Source organism: Neovison vison, chromosome 11, assembly GCF_020171115.1.
Source record: "Neovison vison isolate M4711 chromosome 11, ASM_NN_V1, whole genome shotgun sequence".
Taxonomy (NCBI): Eukaryota; Metazoa; Chordata; class Mammalia; order Carnivora; family Mustelidae; genus Neogale; species Neogale vison.
The window spans coordinates 27,816,102-27,831,538 of NC_058101.1; the positions used below are offsets into that span (position 1 = coordinate 27,816,102).

Here is a 15,437-nt window from a genome sequence, read left to right on the forward strand (position 1 = left end):
AAAAAAAAAAAGTCTACCATGGCTTTCCACACTTACAGGATGAAATCCAAATTCCTTAATATATTAAAAAACTCCCAGTCTGTGCCTTACATATTTCATATTTCTCTCATCCTTCATCAATGGAAGCACTAATCATCCTGCGGCACCCTACACTCTAGTCATACAAAACCACTATAAACAGGGTGCTACTTTAAAGACTTCATTACCAATCCCACTATTAGGTAAATCTGTCTTTCCTTTCTTCATGTGGTCTCATAAGCTCCTCCTGAGTTAGCAGAAAGATAACTTCAATAACATTCCTGAAAGCCTCTTCACACACGAAAGAGTTTAATGCCTTTCTTCTGTTCCCACAGAAGTTCCTGCTAATCACTCCGTGCTACTGAAGGGCACGTGCTCTCATTTATATCTATAATCCCACTGCCTATAACATATACCCAATATCTGTTGAATAATTAAGGACACATGAGTGATTGATGACTAGATAAAATCTGAACAGAGATCTGAACTAAGCATTCAAGATCCTCTGTAGCAGAGATCTAATCAAGTGGTTCTCAAACTTGAATATACCACAGGATCAGTGAGACTCTTTAAAAAAAAATATACATGTTGGGTTACCATCCCAGATGTATTCATCAAAATATATAGGAGTGTCAGAAAAACATTTATAAAATCTTTTTGTAATTAGATAACTGACCATCATTGTGCTGCTTATTCTTAAAAAGAAATTCTACAAGTATCCCATTCATTCTTACATCAGCCCATTACACAGATTTATCATAACTTATTTGATTTTATAATTCACAATTATGTAAAATTCAAGTGTAATCTTTTAAGGTTTGGTTCCAAGCGAAATCTGGATGAAAATTCCTTCCCCAGGGGCCTCAGGGCAGTCTGATTACGTGTAAGCTGGTTACTGTCTTGGACACTCCCTCTTCAGTGAGAAGTCTGGAGTAGAATACTGACCATGTAACTTTTCGCTGGGGGAACACTCTGTATCCTATGCAAAAATATTCTTCCATTTGATTAAATGTAAGTAAGTGGATAAATATTACACTGGATTATTTTACTTATTTGTGGTAATTCACAAAGTATAGTTCAATAATGCTCCAATAGTCACTCAGGAATATTTTCCAAGATGCCTACTCATTTGCAGTTAGGTCAGCATGATGTAATCAAAAAATTATTGGGAGGATATCAGGGGACCTAAAGAGTGGTTGGGAGGAGGGAGTAATTTGGTTTGGTTTTGCACTTTTCCAGTTATATGCTACTGCATGTGTAATATGTATGGACATCTGCTTTCTCTCTATGAAAAGAAACGGGTTGTTGTGAGATTCAAATGAGATAATTCATGTGAAAATAAACATTTAAAACTACTAACCAGAGTTTTAAGTATTAAATATTTTTAAACCAGCAGATCTCCTAGGGTTTTTCTCCCTTTTATTTCTGAACCGATAATTCCTGTCTCTTTCTGAAAACTAAATTTCCTACTGAACCTCTACTCTAGTAGTCTTAGCAAGGCACTAGTCTTTTGAAAAAACTCTGTCCCTGACAAACATTCCTTCCTTTAAATGGAGAAACTGAGAAAATTACATATATCCATGACCTCTGCAATGCTCTGGTTTTCTTTAACTTTTTAAGTTCCTCACATTTCAAATATAGAAGCTGGAAATTGGTAATAGCTATAAAAATGAAAATATATTAGAACTCTCATAATATTCGTATTTGAATGCCAGCATCCACAATAATGCAGCCATAGCAAATAAGCATATAAAACAGTGATCGGCATAGTACAAGGCAAAAGAAGTGGTCCCATAAGTGGAAATAACAGCAACCTCGCAAAGTTAGGTTCATGCAGACCAGCAAGTAAGAACCAAAGCTTTACCACTTAAAGGCTGGAAAAATAAAGACTTAAAGGAAAAGAAAATGCAACATCTATTATACTAACCAACTGACACAAAAAATAAAAAATACTAATTCATGTATAAAACATGTAAGACTTGCTATTACATTTATAAATAATTCTATATCAAAATAAAAAGGCTATTATGAAAGCAGTATACACACACACAGTAATTAAAAGAACACATACATACATTTCTATCAAAAATATATGTAAAATTTTAAGAAAAATAAGTACATTACAAAATATAACGTTAATTTTAAACAAAAGGCTTTACAATATTTTTATAAAATAAACTTAAGTTTTAAACTTGGTAAAATTCTGGATTTACCTTTTTCCAAAAATATTTTTGGACTAATGTGATTTTACATTAAAATTAGTATTTGTTGCATTCTAATTGTAAATAAGCTTCACTATAGTTTCAAATATAAAAATAAAGAAGTATATGAAATTGACAAAAAAAAAAAAAGGATGGTACCTTGCTTTCTCTTTTGCTTATATACTGTTCAAATACTGAAATACACCACTATGAAACTGCATACATATTTTCTACTTAAAAGTAAATTGGTGATTAGAATCTCATTATTTTTCCCTACATATTTTCTTTATCAATTTCTGGAGAAAAAGAAAAAAATAATTCACCTATAGAAAAAAATTCTAGGAAATCAGTAGGTAAAGAAGGCAACTAATTATCACAAAGTTTAAGATATGGTCAATATATTTTTTCTATTAACATTTTTATCCTCGGTTCTCAACTTTTTATATTTTCGTCTATTTCAGCGAAGAATTTTTATTTCCATACAGCTTTGAGGTGCTGGAGTAGTTCAAATAAAGAACATACATGAGGGCATGAGAGAACAACCCTGAGTAAAGAACTGGTACTGAGAATTTACTGAATATAGTAAAGAGAATATAGATATAGCTAGTTTTAACAAAGAGCCATGAAGCTGTCTCTGGAGATATAAAGTTTTGAGAAATTGAGAACTTAACATTCAAAGTAAGCACAAAAGGACAAATATAAATAATGTTTTGGATTATCTGTGCGTAGGCTATAGAAGTGCAGCTTGTAATATGCATGATTTTTATTGCTTAATCTTAATGATACAAAATTTTCTTTCCTGTTGTATTAACATTGTGCACTGTTTTTTGTTTCAGGCAAATATACCAAGGAGGAAAAAACCAGACACACAATGTCCTCAAGGGTCAAACTGACTTAATTTGTAGACTTAAAGGCACAAAAGTTATCATTCACCATTTTGATAGAATTTTGAGTTCGAATTGCTACTTTATTTTTATTTTTAATGTTTTGTGATTCCCTATTTTTCATACTAATTATGAGTACACCATTTGAGTATCATAATGGCACTCTTGCATAGTCTGTAAGACCTGGAATACTAAGTTTAAATTTTAACTTGGTTCAAAAACATGTTGCACACATCCAGCTGAGTAAATGAAGTACATAAATCTCTGTGTAATAATTTTCTACAGTGCCTTAAATTTTAGGGCTCATCTTACAGATAATAATTCTGGACTATTTTTAAATCTTAGTTGTAAACCATAAATGTGACAAATCTCGCTAGGTGGACTTGGATTCTTGAGCACATGGGTGCGAATCCTAACATGCCGCCTATAAGCCATATGATCAAAGATAAGTTATTCAACCATTCAAAGGTCCTATTTCCTAATCTGCAAAATGTTAATAACTGTACCTACACTTCACAGAATTGTTGTGAGGATTAAACAGGAATATATACATATGGTACAGCACAATGTGAGTTTCTGTAATGTAAGTAATATATACAACTAGAAAGTAAGGAAAATGTATCGATGTTATCACATAAATCATTTGTGATAAAAATAAATGTATTTTAATATTTTAATGTATTTATTAATTTATTATCATTATTATTTATGTATTTAAAAACATAAATGTATTTTTTCCTGGCCTGTTTATTTTTGAGTCACCCAGAAACAGCAGCTTAACACAAAATGCACAAAGTCAGCTAAACACAACAGAGCCAAGAAAGAGTGTAAAGGAATTAAAAAATAATCAAATGCTTTCAAAGTAGTATTACTTGATAAACAAGTTACATAAATGAACAATCAATAACCTCATGTTTGTGCTTCACAGATCTGAGGAAATGAAGGAGCACATCACAGCTACCACTTCAACCGGTGACATAATGTGCCACAAAGGAACGGAGTCTATCAGACTACAAGACTGATGTGAGCTGTGGGATACAAAGGGTGCACATTGAGCATTTCTTTTTTTTTTTTTTTTTTTTAAAGATTTTATTTATTTTTTGAGAGAGAGAGACAGTGAGAGAGAGCATGAGCGAGGAGAAGGTCAGAGAGCGAAGCAGACTCCCCATGGAGCTGGGAGCCTGATGTGGGACTCGATCCCGGGACTCCAGGATCACGCCCTGAGCCGAAGGCAGTCGTCCAACCAACTGAGCCACCCAGGCGTCCCACATTGAGCATTTCTAAAATTATAGAACTGTGATAGTTTGTTTAAACTTGATTGGATTACATGCTCTTATCTACTGTAGTTAACAAGTAACACTCTTTGGAAAGTGTTCAATTCATTTTTCATCACCTTGTACACCAAAGTACACAGTATCCATCTATTCCCTTATCACTTCTTGGCTCAGTCTGGCTCCTTTGTCTTAGGAGTTCTTTCTGCATGATTCTTGCTGATCTTTGTTTATGTTGCATATGTCTTCTTCATTCAACGGACTCAGCTCTTCCTTTTCATCAAGTTACCTTCAACTTTTTGTTTTTATGAAGTTCTATATTTGCTGGATTATTTATTTTAGTCACTGAAAATTTAACATGCTTCTGATTATGCTAGTATTTTTTGCAGGATTATTGCTTTTTATTGATGTTCTAGTAAGAAAGCTGCTTGGGTTTTAAGTTGTCTGTTCCAGGACTATTTCCCACAAAAACTTGTTATTTTTTAATGTGTAGGTTTCTAAGGAATACACACACACACACACACACACACACACGCTTATTTTAAAATTCTGGAAAGACCAAAGTTTCATTCAGAAACAAGTACTGATACAAGTGGGTATTGTACTTTACTGCAGATATGGTTTAATACAGCTATTCAGTACAAAATTACTACCTATTATTTTCACTTTCCTTTAAATAACTGGTACAATAAAGGTACTTACTGGCTGAAGCCTGAGGTTGCATGCGAGGTATTCCTCCATTTGGCACTTGAAAATTTGAGTCACTTCTGCTGCTTTTCACTGAGTCAACTTGTGTACTAGATGGTCGGGACAGGTTTGGAAGACTGCGTCTTAGTTTTTCTGTAACAAGAGAATTTAATGAAAAAAAAAATCAAACCATTCTTTTAGATGAAGAAAGAGTTAAAATATTAATTGGCAATCAAAAACTGATTTCTTTATTTAAGCATTCAGCATATTTTATAAGAGTTCATAGGAAGTACATGTCTTATAACAACTCAACCCAGGGTCTATCAATTGGTAGAACAAAACCTTTAAAAAGAGCCAGAAATCAATTAAATAAAAATCTACATACAAACCACTTCATGAGTAGGACAAAGCAATACTAACATAATCAAGTAAAATTCACTTTCTTCTTTATTTGTGTACTGATTCACTAGTAATAGAACAGTAAACTGATTGAACTTTTGATCTACTTGTCTGAAATACAAAACCCTGGTAAAAATCTGTTACATATTGAAACATGAAGGAAAATTGTTTCTCCAGAAACATTCTAATTACCTTCATTTTTAACACTGCTTGTCTGCAGATCTGTGGGATGACCCTGAAGTGAAAGGCGAGGTTGCTGTAAGCGGCTAATCATAGGCTGTGGGGACACTCTACTATATTCTATTCCCCGAGCAGGAGATCGTGAACGAGGTGAATTTCTGGGTGACTGCTTAGGTGATGGTCGAGGTGAATTGCGTGGTGATGGTGAAAACCTGTTAACAGCAGGGTATACCGCATGATGCATATTGTCATCTTCATCATCTAAACTTTGCGCATCAAGTTCCTGATCACTAAAAGTACCCCGCCTTGTTGAATTGCAAGATGAACCAGAACTGCGCCGAGATGTGGTGGCTGCATACTCTTGACGGAGACCTGACAATAATGAATGTGTTATTTCATTTCTTTAGGTATATTTTTAAACATTTAAATATTTTTGAAGTTTAAAAACAAAAGAATACCATTGAGAAATTCAAACAGGCTATAAAGTGTAAAGGAAAACTCCCTTTCCACTTGAATAATCTTACACATTCTCCCATATGCCTAAAACATTCAAAAAGATTATTTTTAAATTGAATGAAATTCTATAAAATTTTGCCCAATCCAAAATTTTCTTAAATCTGAAATCTACAGTAGAGACAGAATGATAAACTTGAAAATATTCCTACTCCTAAAGACAAAAATCGAAATTTGAGATCAACATTTAAGAAATATTAAGGGAAAATAATTACTGTGCCACCAATGAAAAGAATACACCAGTGGATAAATAAACTCCCTGGATACTAAATTCTTTGAATTGATGTTATTGATGAAGCAAACTTCTATCCCACCCTCAGGAATTCAATATTTGGGCATAAATGAATTTCAACTGCTTCACAACCCAAGACTTCAGTAAAACAAGCTTAAATCCTAAGCTATCAAGTACAAATTTTCAAAGGGCTCCCCTATGTATCCTGACATCTCCAGAAACACCCAAGGAACATTAGGCCCTTCAAATAGTATAAAAACTTCTGGAACAAAAACAAATGTTGATATATATTCAATGAAGAAAAAAATTACATTCAAGAAAGTACAGAATTTAGCTAATATTTTGAGCAAGTCCTGCTATAACCATGGACAAACTAATTTAACGATCTCTACTATTATATAGAAGTATTCAAACTTTTAAGATGGGTACTCATACACAGATAGTTCTATCGATATGGTACCCAAAGAAGTGGGTGAGAATCACACCAGGGTATCTGTAAAACTACAAATTCCTGGGGCCTATCTGGTCCTTCAGTCAAGCCACAAGTTTCACTAGTAACCAACAAGTTACTCAGTGTCTCATTACAGCAAACACAGCATTAAAGACACCTAACAAAAGACAGCAGACCAGCAAAGAACACTGTTTTACAAAGAAAAACACAGATCCCAAAGCAGGCCCTCCAGTACTAGGGGATCCTAAGGAAGCAACAATCTCTATGGGATTGTGTTTTTCTCATATTAAAAATAAGGAGGTTTAACCAGCCAACAGCCAAAATCTGTAATTCTACATTTCTGTTAGAAAAAAAAACACAAACACACACAAAAAAACGGGGCGCCTGGGTGGCTCAGTTTGGTTAAGCCACTGCCTTTGGCTTGGATCATTTTCCCAGAGTCCTGGGATTGAGTCCTGCATCAGGCTCCCAACTCCCTGGGAAGTCTGCTTTTCTCTCTGACCTTCTCCCCTCTCATGCTCTCTCTTTCTCTCTCTCAAATAAATAAAATCTTAAAAAAAAAAAAAAACACAAAAAACCCCACACATGCGCGCACGCACACACACACACAAAAACCCCAAAACAAAACAAAAAAAAACCCTGAAGAAATGATACTTTAAAACATTTGCTTAAAAAAAAAATCATTTGCTTAAAAAACAAAACAAAACAAAACAGGCATTTGAAGGCGGTATAGGGCACATTTTTAGCATCTTTTTTTTTATTCACCAGAAAAAGAAATATTTGTGCATGGGGATGCCTTAAAAAGAACGATTAAAGTAAGGCTAAAATTTCTTTTACTTGTTACCAAAACACAGTAAGAAAGTGACAGCAAATAGCTGGTTGAGTTGCTAACAAAATCCTAGGGTCTAAAAAGTCAGAGTTCAGAGAGGAAATGAGACAATTAACTCGAAGTTATAGTGAGGAAGCATTCTTGATTCTTTCACATCCCTGACAAAAACTAGCCTCTCACTAGCTGACAATACCAGTCTCAGTGAGGAGTTATATATAATTACAGAAGAAAAAAGAGTACCATATTATTAGTTTCTAGAGCTTAAATAAAGCAAGCACCAAATCTTTCTGTTTTTCTATGAGAAGTAGCGTAAAAATGGGAAATGAATCAGTAGGATAACATTCTGCAGTTTCTTAACAAATGTTATAGTTTAATAAAACTACCTATTTATATAAAGGGGCCTAATGTAGAAAGCATTTCATTAAATTATAGCAATGCTCCATATTACCCTTAGTCAGCTGTCAACATTCTGAAATGTGTACTTCAAGAATCTTTTCATTGTAAAGAGGAAAGGGGTCACTTGAGAGAGATTGCTTGCTTCAGAGTTAAGCCTGTGGTATTTTATTATAAAATGTATAGTCAAACCATAATACTTTACTAAAAACATAAAACAATCCCATCCTCCCTAAAAGCCTTTTAAAAATGTGTACCATTATCAGTACAATTAGATGAGGATATTTCACATGTTCAAGTTTTCCTGTTTCTTCAGGTTGAGAATCCTTTTATGATCTCCTGAGAATGACACTGTAATTTTCTTAGTCTCATTATTTTCACTTACTCTTTTCATTCCTCTTCTTTATTTACTCACGTTTTGTGTACTGAAATATTTTTTAAAATCTTTTATACACAAATATGAAAAGTGCAGCTATATAAATAAGAATGAATTGCCATTTCTATTAAAAAGAAATGTAGAGGCAATACTCTCACCACCATCTTAAAATGAAAGCCAGGGCATCCATAAACCCTTAATATAGTATGAAAAATTCTGTGCACATGTGTATTTTGGGATGGCAAGGGATATAATTTTTATTCGATTCTCAAAGGTATCTGTGACCTGAGAAATTGCAAGGACCACTCTGCAGCAAAGCAAGATCATATGATTCACTTCATTTAATGTCATAACTCCAATTTTCTCATAAAGGTCTCTTTTTTTGTAGTCTCTATCATATATTCTGAGATTATGCCCCTAAGGGGGAATAATTGGTTCTTGGGGTATGAAAAAAATCTTAGTTACCATAATAATTTATGGTCCTCATAGTACATAAAGATATGAAGGGTGGATCTGTGGTATTAAAATATCATGATGAGAGGTGGTAGGCAAAAAGGAAAAAAAGAAATGTCTGAAAAGGCACTCTTGAGGGGCTAATAATGGAAAACGGTTGAGAAACACTGATCTAGAATAAGAAAACATGAAGTCATAGAGTAATAACTACTCTAGAGAGTTCCTGCACAAAGTTAACATGCAGGGTTTGGTTACCAGTCATTGAAGCAGAGTATTACCTGCCTTTCTTTGCTCCTCATACAAGATGTTTTATGTAAAATGAACTCTGAAAACACGTTAATGAACAAGCAAGTCTATATGTTGAATAAGCCACTGAAATTTTGACATTTACTGTTCTTCCACATCTTAAGACCTATTTAATAACCCCAACAAAATTATACCTCAACTAGACCTCAACTTTAACAATTAAAATACTTACTTTCTTCCTGCATCCGAGCTAGAATCTGTACATCGGTTACATCATTTAGCTTATAATTGGATCCAATTGAATCTTCATCTAATTCTGAAGCACTTAACTCACTGTCTATAGAGGATTGAGGGCTGAGTGGAGGATTTCTGTCTGATGAATTTTTCAAATTACCTTAAAAAAAAAGATTTGAAATTTGGTTAAACAAAAACTGAATAAATATCTGTTCTAATTAATTTTATACTAAATCTTTGATCCAGTTCACCATTATTCTGTTTTGTTTAAAAAATTCCCAAATACCGAAATTAAAAATTGACCTTAATAAGAATAAAGAGGATGGAGCACCTGGCTGGCTCGGCAGTGGAATGTGTGACTTTTATCTCCGAGTTGTAAATTTGAACTCGAAGTTGGGTGAAGAGATTACTTAAAAAAACAAAAGATAAAATCTTAAAAAAAAAAAAAAAAAAAGAATAAAGATGACTATAGGGTCTCCTTCGTATGTTATGGCATAAAAACAAAACATTTTAACTATAAATTATCTGTCCTCTTATGAAACAATTAAGCTTTTACCACAGTGCTTGGCAAGTAGGTAGTGTCCAATACATGTTACAGGATTCCAACTTTTGTAAGACAGCCAGTGGAACTGCTTATAAACAGATGCATTTATGATGCATCTTCTCCTCTCAAAGTTACTCGTTAGCAAATACCATTATTTTTTTTCCCTGAATAAAAGCATCTACTTTTCCTAAGCAAGAAAACTGTAATTTGAGGAAAATCAAGATTCCTTAGAGATTTAGGAGCAAACCAAAAAAGAACACTATGCTCATTTTTCCTGCATTATGCCATGTTTACAAAATTCCTTTGTCCAACTAGTAATGGGGATCCAAAGAGTCCTCTGAAGTGCAACAGTGAAGCCCAAAGATGGAATAAAGAAAATAAATAGATTTAAAAAAGCATTCTGGGGCACCTGAGTGGCTCAGTGGGTTAAGCCTCTGCCTTCAGCTCAGGTCATGATCCCAGGGTCCTGGGATCAAGCCCCGCATCGGGCTCTCTGCTCAGCAGGGAGCCTGCCTCCACCACGCCTACTTGTGATCTCTGTCTGTCAAATAAATAAATAAAATCTTTAAAAAAAAAAAAAAAGCATTTAATCACTCAAAACAAAAAGGGATAGAAGACAGGTCAGAGGAATAAAGGATATACTTATTAACTTATAAAATAATAATAATTTAGTTATAAATAAATGGTTTAAATACTTATTTATTTTAAATCTTTATTTAGTTATAAATAATAACTTATTTCTAAGGAAATGCTTTCATCGGATCATCAACTTCTGGTGAAACATAAAGTCCCAACACTGTTACTAATATTTCTAATACAGGTTGATTTGAAATCAATCAATCAATCAATTCCCAGAACTCTTTACCATAATAGTCAGCTTTCACAGAGTGTTATATGTAATTGATGAATCCCTAAATTCTACACCCAAAACCAACTTTACCATATATGCTAACTAGAATTTAAATAAAAACTTGAAAAGAAAAAAAAAAGTCAGCTCCAACATGAAAAGACTGTAAGTAAGAGTTAATGTGTACATTATGAAGAACACAGTACATATGATAGGAAAAGTACTACAAGGTCAAGCTCAAATAGTGCCCAAATAAAATTCTTTATATTAAACAAATATTTTTAGGATGCAGTCATGGGTGACATAAATAGCAGCAAGTAACAACTTAGGTACAAAATAAACAGCAGGATCAAAAGAGTCAACAGACTAGGGAATATACAGGTCAAAAATTTGGGGTGGTTAACAATAACCTTAATTTTTAAGGAAGCTGCAATAATTAGCCATAACAGCAGCAGCAGCAGCAATAAGAGTTAACCAGGGCCTGAATTCCGAAGAACAGTAAGTTAGAGAGAACATGTCCATCACAGAACCACAGTAAACATTCTTTCCCTGAGTTACAGCAGTTTATCCCTCCCCTATCATTTAGGGCTCCACTCTGTCGGCACATTTCACATATGGCCTTCTACTTCTCGTTAAGTGCAATATCAAACTTATTAAATAAAGCTTGAATTGTTTAACAAAATAAGTGAAAATAAGAGCTCTTATTTTTAGTGATGCTGGGTGACTCAGTTGATTAAGTGGCTGCCTTTTGCTCAGGTCATGATCCTAGGGTCTTGGATCAAGTCCTGCATCCAGCTCCTAGTTCACTGGAGTCTGCCTCTCCCTCTGCCTGCCACTCCCCTGCTTGTGTGCTCTCTCTCTCTGACAAAGAAATAAAATCTTAAAAAAGAAAAAAAAAACAAAACCAGAAAATGCTATTTAAACAAAAAGAGCTCTTATTTATAGCTTTTACAGCCCAATCCAGCTATTCGGCAAGCAACTATTGGTTAAGAGAATCAAAAGCTTGTTAATCTAATCAAGCAAGATCTACAAACTTAGTGCATGCTAAAAAAAAACTTCATGAATGTAACCTGGTTTATCTGTATCCCTGGGACCTAGAATAGTACCTGGTGCTCCTCACTGATATTTTCTCTAAGCTCTTAAAAGTTTATAAATAAAAGAACTTGAACCACTGATGATTACGTTATTTTTGAGGTAGCGCAATGAATTCCTTAATTATTTATTTCATTTTCTCCTTACCTGAATTTCCAGGAAGTATTAGCTGTTTGACTATAGGAGGTCGCACTGGGGTTGAGGATGGAGAATTGAAACCACTGCTGTATGGGCTACTTGCATTCGGACTGTAAGGACTTGTATAACTCATGGAGTTGAAAGGATTATTATATAAATTCTGCCTCTTGAGAGCTGTGTTAATGAGAAGGGGAGAAATCAAATTTAATAACTGAGAAAAGTTAACATTTTACTTAAAAATTTTTCTTATTGGAAAATTCATTTAAGTCATTATCTCAATTTAAATACAGAAACATTCTTACAGTAGAGGAGGAAATACATCAAATTAGGAATTCCAACAACATATTTCCATTACCTTCAATTGTGCTATGCAAATAAAACAGCAGCTATACCAAACAACAAAAATAGTATCACAGGAAGAATATCTTTTCAACAAATTATTAGCCATTAAATTAATTTACTCCTATCTTGTCAGAAAGTTTGTTCCAACTGTATCAACCCTGAATAGCCTTAAAAAATGAGATGAATGAAAAAGTATATTTGTGTTTTCTCATTTTTCTATAACATGCATGTACTGCGAAGAAAAAGAAAAAAAATCCTATGAAATGAGATTTAAAGTCTTTCCAGGAGTGCCTGGGTGGTTCAGGAAGTTAAATGTCTGCCTTCAGCTCAGGTCATGATCCCAGGGTCCTGGAATCATCAGCTCTCTGCTCAGCGGGAAGCCTGCTTCTCCCTCTCCCTCTGCCTGCTGCACCCCCGCTTGTGCTCTTCTGCCCTGACAAATCAATAAATAAAACTTAAAAAAAAAAAAAAAAATAAGGGACTCCTGGGTGTCTCAGTCAGTTAAGCCTCTGCCTTCAGCTCAGGTCATGATCCCAGAGTCCAGCATTGGGCTCCTTGCTCAGTGGGGAGCCTGCTTCCCCCTCTGCCTGTCACTCCCCCTGCTTGTGTGCTCTCTCTTTCTCACTTTAACAAATAAACAAATAAATAATCTTAAAAAAAAAAAGTCTTTCCAAGGTTTGGATTTTTGAAAAATTAATAAAGGAATATTGACTACTTAGACCAGGTTAAGGTCAAACATGTGAGATTTCTTTTTTTTTTTTTTTTAAGATTTTATTTATTTATTTGACATAGAGAGAGATATCACAAGTAGGCAGAGAGGCAGGCAGAGAGAAGGGGGGGAGGAAGCAGGCTTCCGGCTGAGCAAAGAGCCTGACTTGGGGCTTGATCCCAGGACCCTGAGATCATGACCTGAGCCAAAGGCAGAGGCTTAACCCACTGAGCCACCCAGGTGCCCTGAGAATTCTCTTTTTAAAAGGAAAAAAGCCTCCCCAGCCCCAGTTTTCTGACCCAAGAATATTTCTGCCAAAAGAGGGAAAAAAATTTATGCTGTGCATATAAAATTATAGAAACAGTACCAAAGTAGAAATAAGATACTGAGTGCAATTATATACAAGAAATACACTTAAAATAATACTTATTTCCTCTATTCTAGAATCTATAGCTTATTCAATACTTCTAACCACGGCAAAACAATATGTAGAACATACAGACAAATGTTACATGGCACTACTTTTTAAGAGGTTTACAACCAAGTGGTGCAGGCAGAAAAAAACCAATGATTTCAGGGCAAAATGAAACAAGTACTATCATGAAGGCGTAAGAGGCTGTGGAACTTTTGAAATAAGAGTAATTCATTACAACCGAGAGAAACCAGGTAAGCCGTTTTGGAATGAAGCCCTGGGGTAGTCTTGAAGAGGATGAGCAGCAATGTGATAGACACGGAGAATGAGCAAAGGTTGTGCTTTCATCTGTGTTTATAATAGGAACAAAAGCAGTGCCTTGAAAACACATAACATGGTCAGGGAGAAAGAGTGAGTAATATAGCAAGGTAAAGCACACAGCTAAGGGACAAAACTGGAAAATCTGGCTGGGCCAGGTCACGAAGTCCTGGAAACTATGCTTAGGGGAATGACGTTTATATTCATATCAGTGAATTTTGAGCAAGAGTAATATGATCCAATCACTTTAGGAAGAAAACTGATGGACATTTTTATTTTTTTTTATTTTTATTTTTTAAGATTTTATTTATTTGTTAGAGAGAGAGAGAGAGAGAGATACAGAGTGCAAGCACAGGCAGACAGAGTGGCAGACTAGAGGCAGAAAGAGAAGCAGACTCCCTGCTGAGCAAGGAGCCCGATGTGGGACCCGATCCCAGGACGCTGGGATCATGACCTGAGCTGAAGGCAGCCGCTTAACCAACTGAGCCACCCAGGCGTCCCATGATGGACATTTTTATGTTGAATAGATTGGACTGAACCAGGCAGTAGAAGTGCCAAATATAAAAAAGAAAAAAAAGAATAAGTATTAAAAACTAGAAGGATCACTAAAGGAAACTAAGTCTTTAAAGTGTCTTTAAAGTTTCTTATTTATCTACTGGGAAGAGTGGTGCTTTGGAGAGAAGGAATATGTTTTCTGTTTAGACTTTGTTTAGTTGGATGATGTAGAAGAAGCTGGATAATGCGATTTTGTCCATATTCACCATGAGATAACATGCCACACTTTAAACATACTTAGGATGTAGTATGTGCCATGATCTCAGAAATACACATCTGAGCAGAAACTGGGGTGCTAATTTCTCCCCCTTTACTCTTTGATCTCCTTTTAAGCTTATTCTCTTCTATCTGGTTATTTGTTTAATCATCAGCATTTCAAGTCCTCAGCCCTTTTGTCTTCTCACTCTATATTCCTTCTCCTAAGAAATCTCATTCATACCCATGACATCAGTTATTATCTGTATTCCCAAAACTCGCCATTATTTATATCTCCAGTCCTAAGCTTTCCTGGTCTTCAGTCCTGTATGTGCTGCCCATTTAATGTCTCCTCTATGGGTCTGGCGAATGCACTTCAGAGCCAACATTTCCAAATTCAAATTCATGATTTTCCCACTAACACTGAATTCTCTTTCTGGGTGTATTATCTCAGAATGATTAATAACATTCATGCTATTACACAAGCTGGAAACCTAGATCACTGTTGATACTTCTCCCAAATGTCCTCAAATCTGGTTCATTCATTTTTCCTACCACATCTTTTCATCTCCACTACCATCAACACACATTGCCCAGCTGTCACTATCAACCCCCCCTTAAAAGCACCCTATATTCATTCACTTTTGGCCCTTTCCAATCTACTCTCCATACTACAGCTAGCAACCTTAGCCAAACTGCAAACCTGATCATGTCTTCCTGCCCATACACACCATACCCTTGAATGAAACTCTCCAATATCTTTCTATTACTTTTAGAAAACATAATCTATAAGGCCTTAAAAAGTCTGGCTCCTACGTATCTTTCTGGCCATACCTCAGATCTCTCCCTTCCTTAGTCTTCTCCAGCCACACGCTGCCTTGCTCCAGGTCGTCAAATGTGGGCCATACTCCCCACAAC

General features: G+C 35.0%; 1 protein-coding gene across 2 annotated transcripts in view; it reads right to left on the reverse strand.

Moving 5' to 3' along the window:
* The window catches only part of SLAIN2 (SLAIN motif family member 2), a 93,398-nt gene that overhangs the window by 30,470 nt on the left and 47,491 nt on the right, over positions 1–15,437 (reverse strand). For both annotated transcript variants that reach the window (XM_044226143.1, XM_044226142.1), the window contains exons 3-6: positions 11,998–12,162; positions 9,366–9,527; positions 5,653–6,012; positions 5,077–5,214 (exon numbers count right to left, since the gene is read on the reverse strand). In XM_044226143.1, coding sequence (XP_044082078.1) covers positions 5,077–5,214; positions 5,653–6,012; positions 9,366–9,527; positions 11,998–12,162 — 825 coding nt within the window. The remainder of the gene's footprint in view (positions 1–5,076; positions 5,215–5,652; positions 6,013–9,365; positions 9,528–11,997; positions 12,163–15,437) is intronic.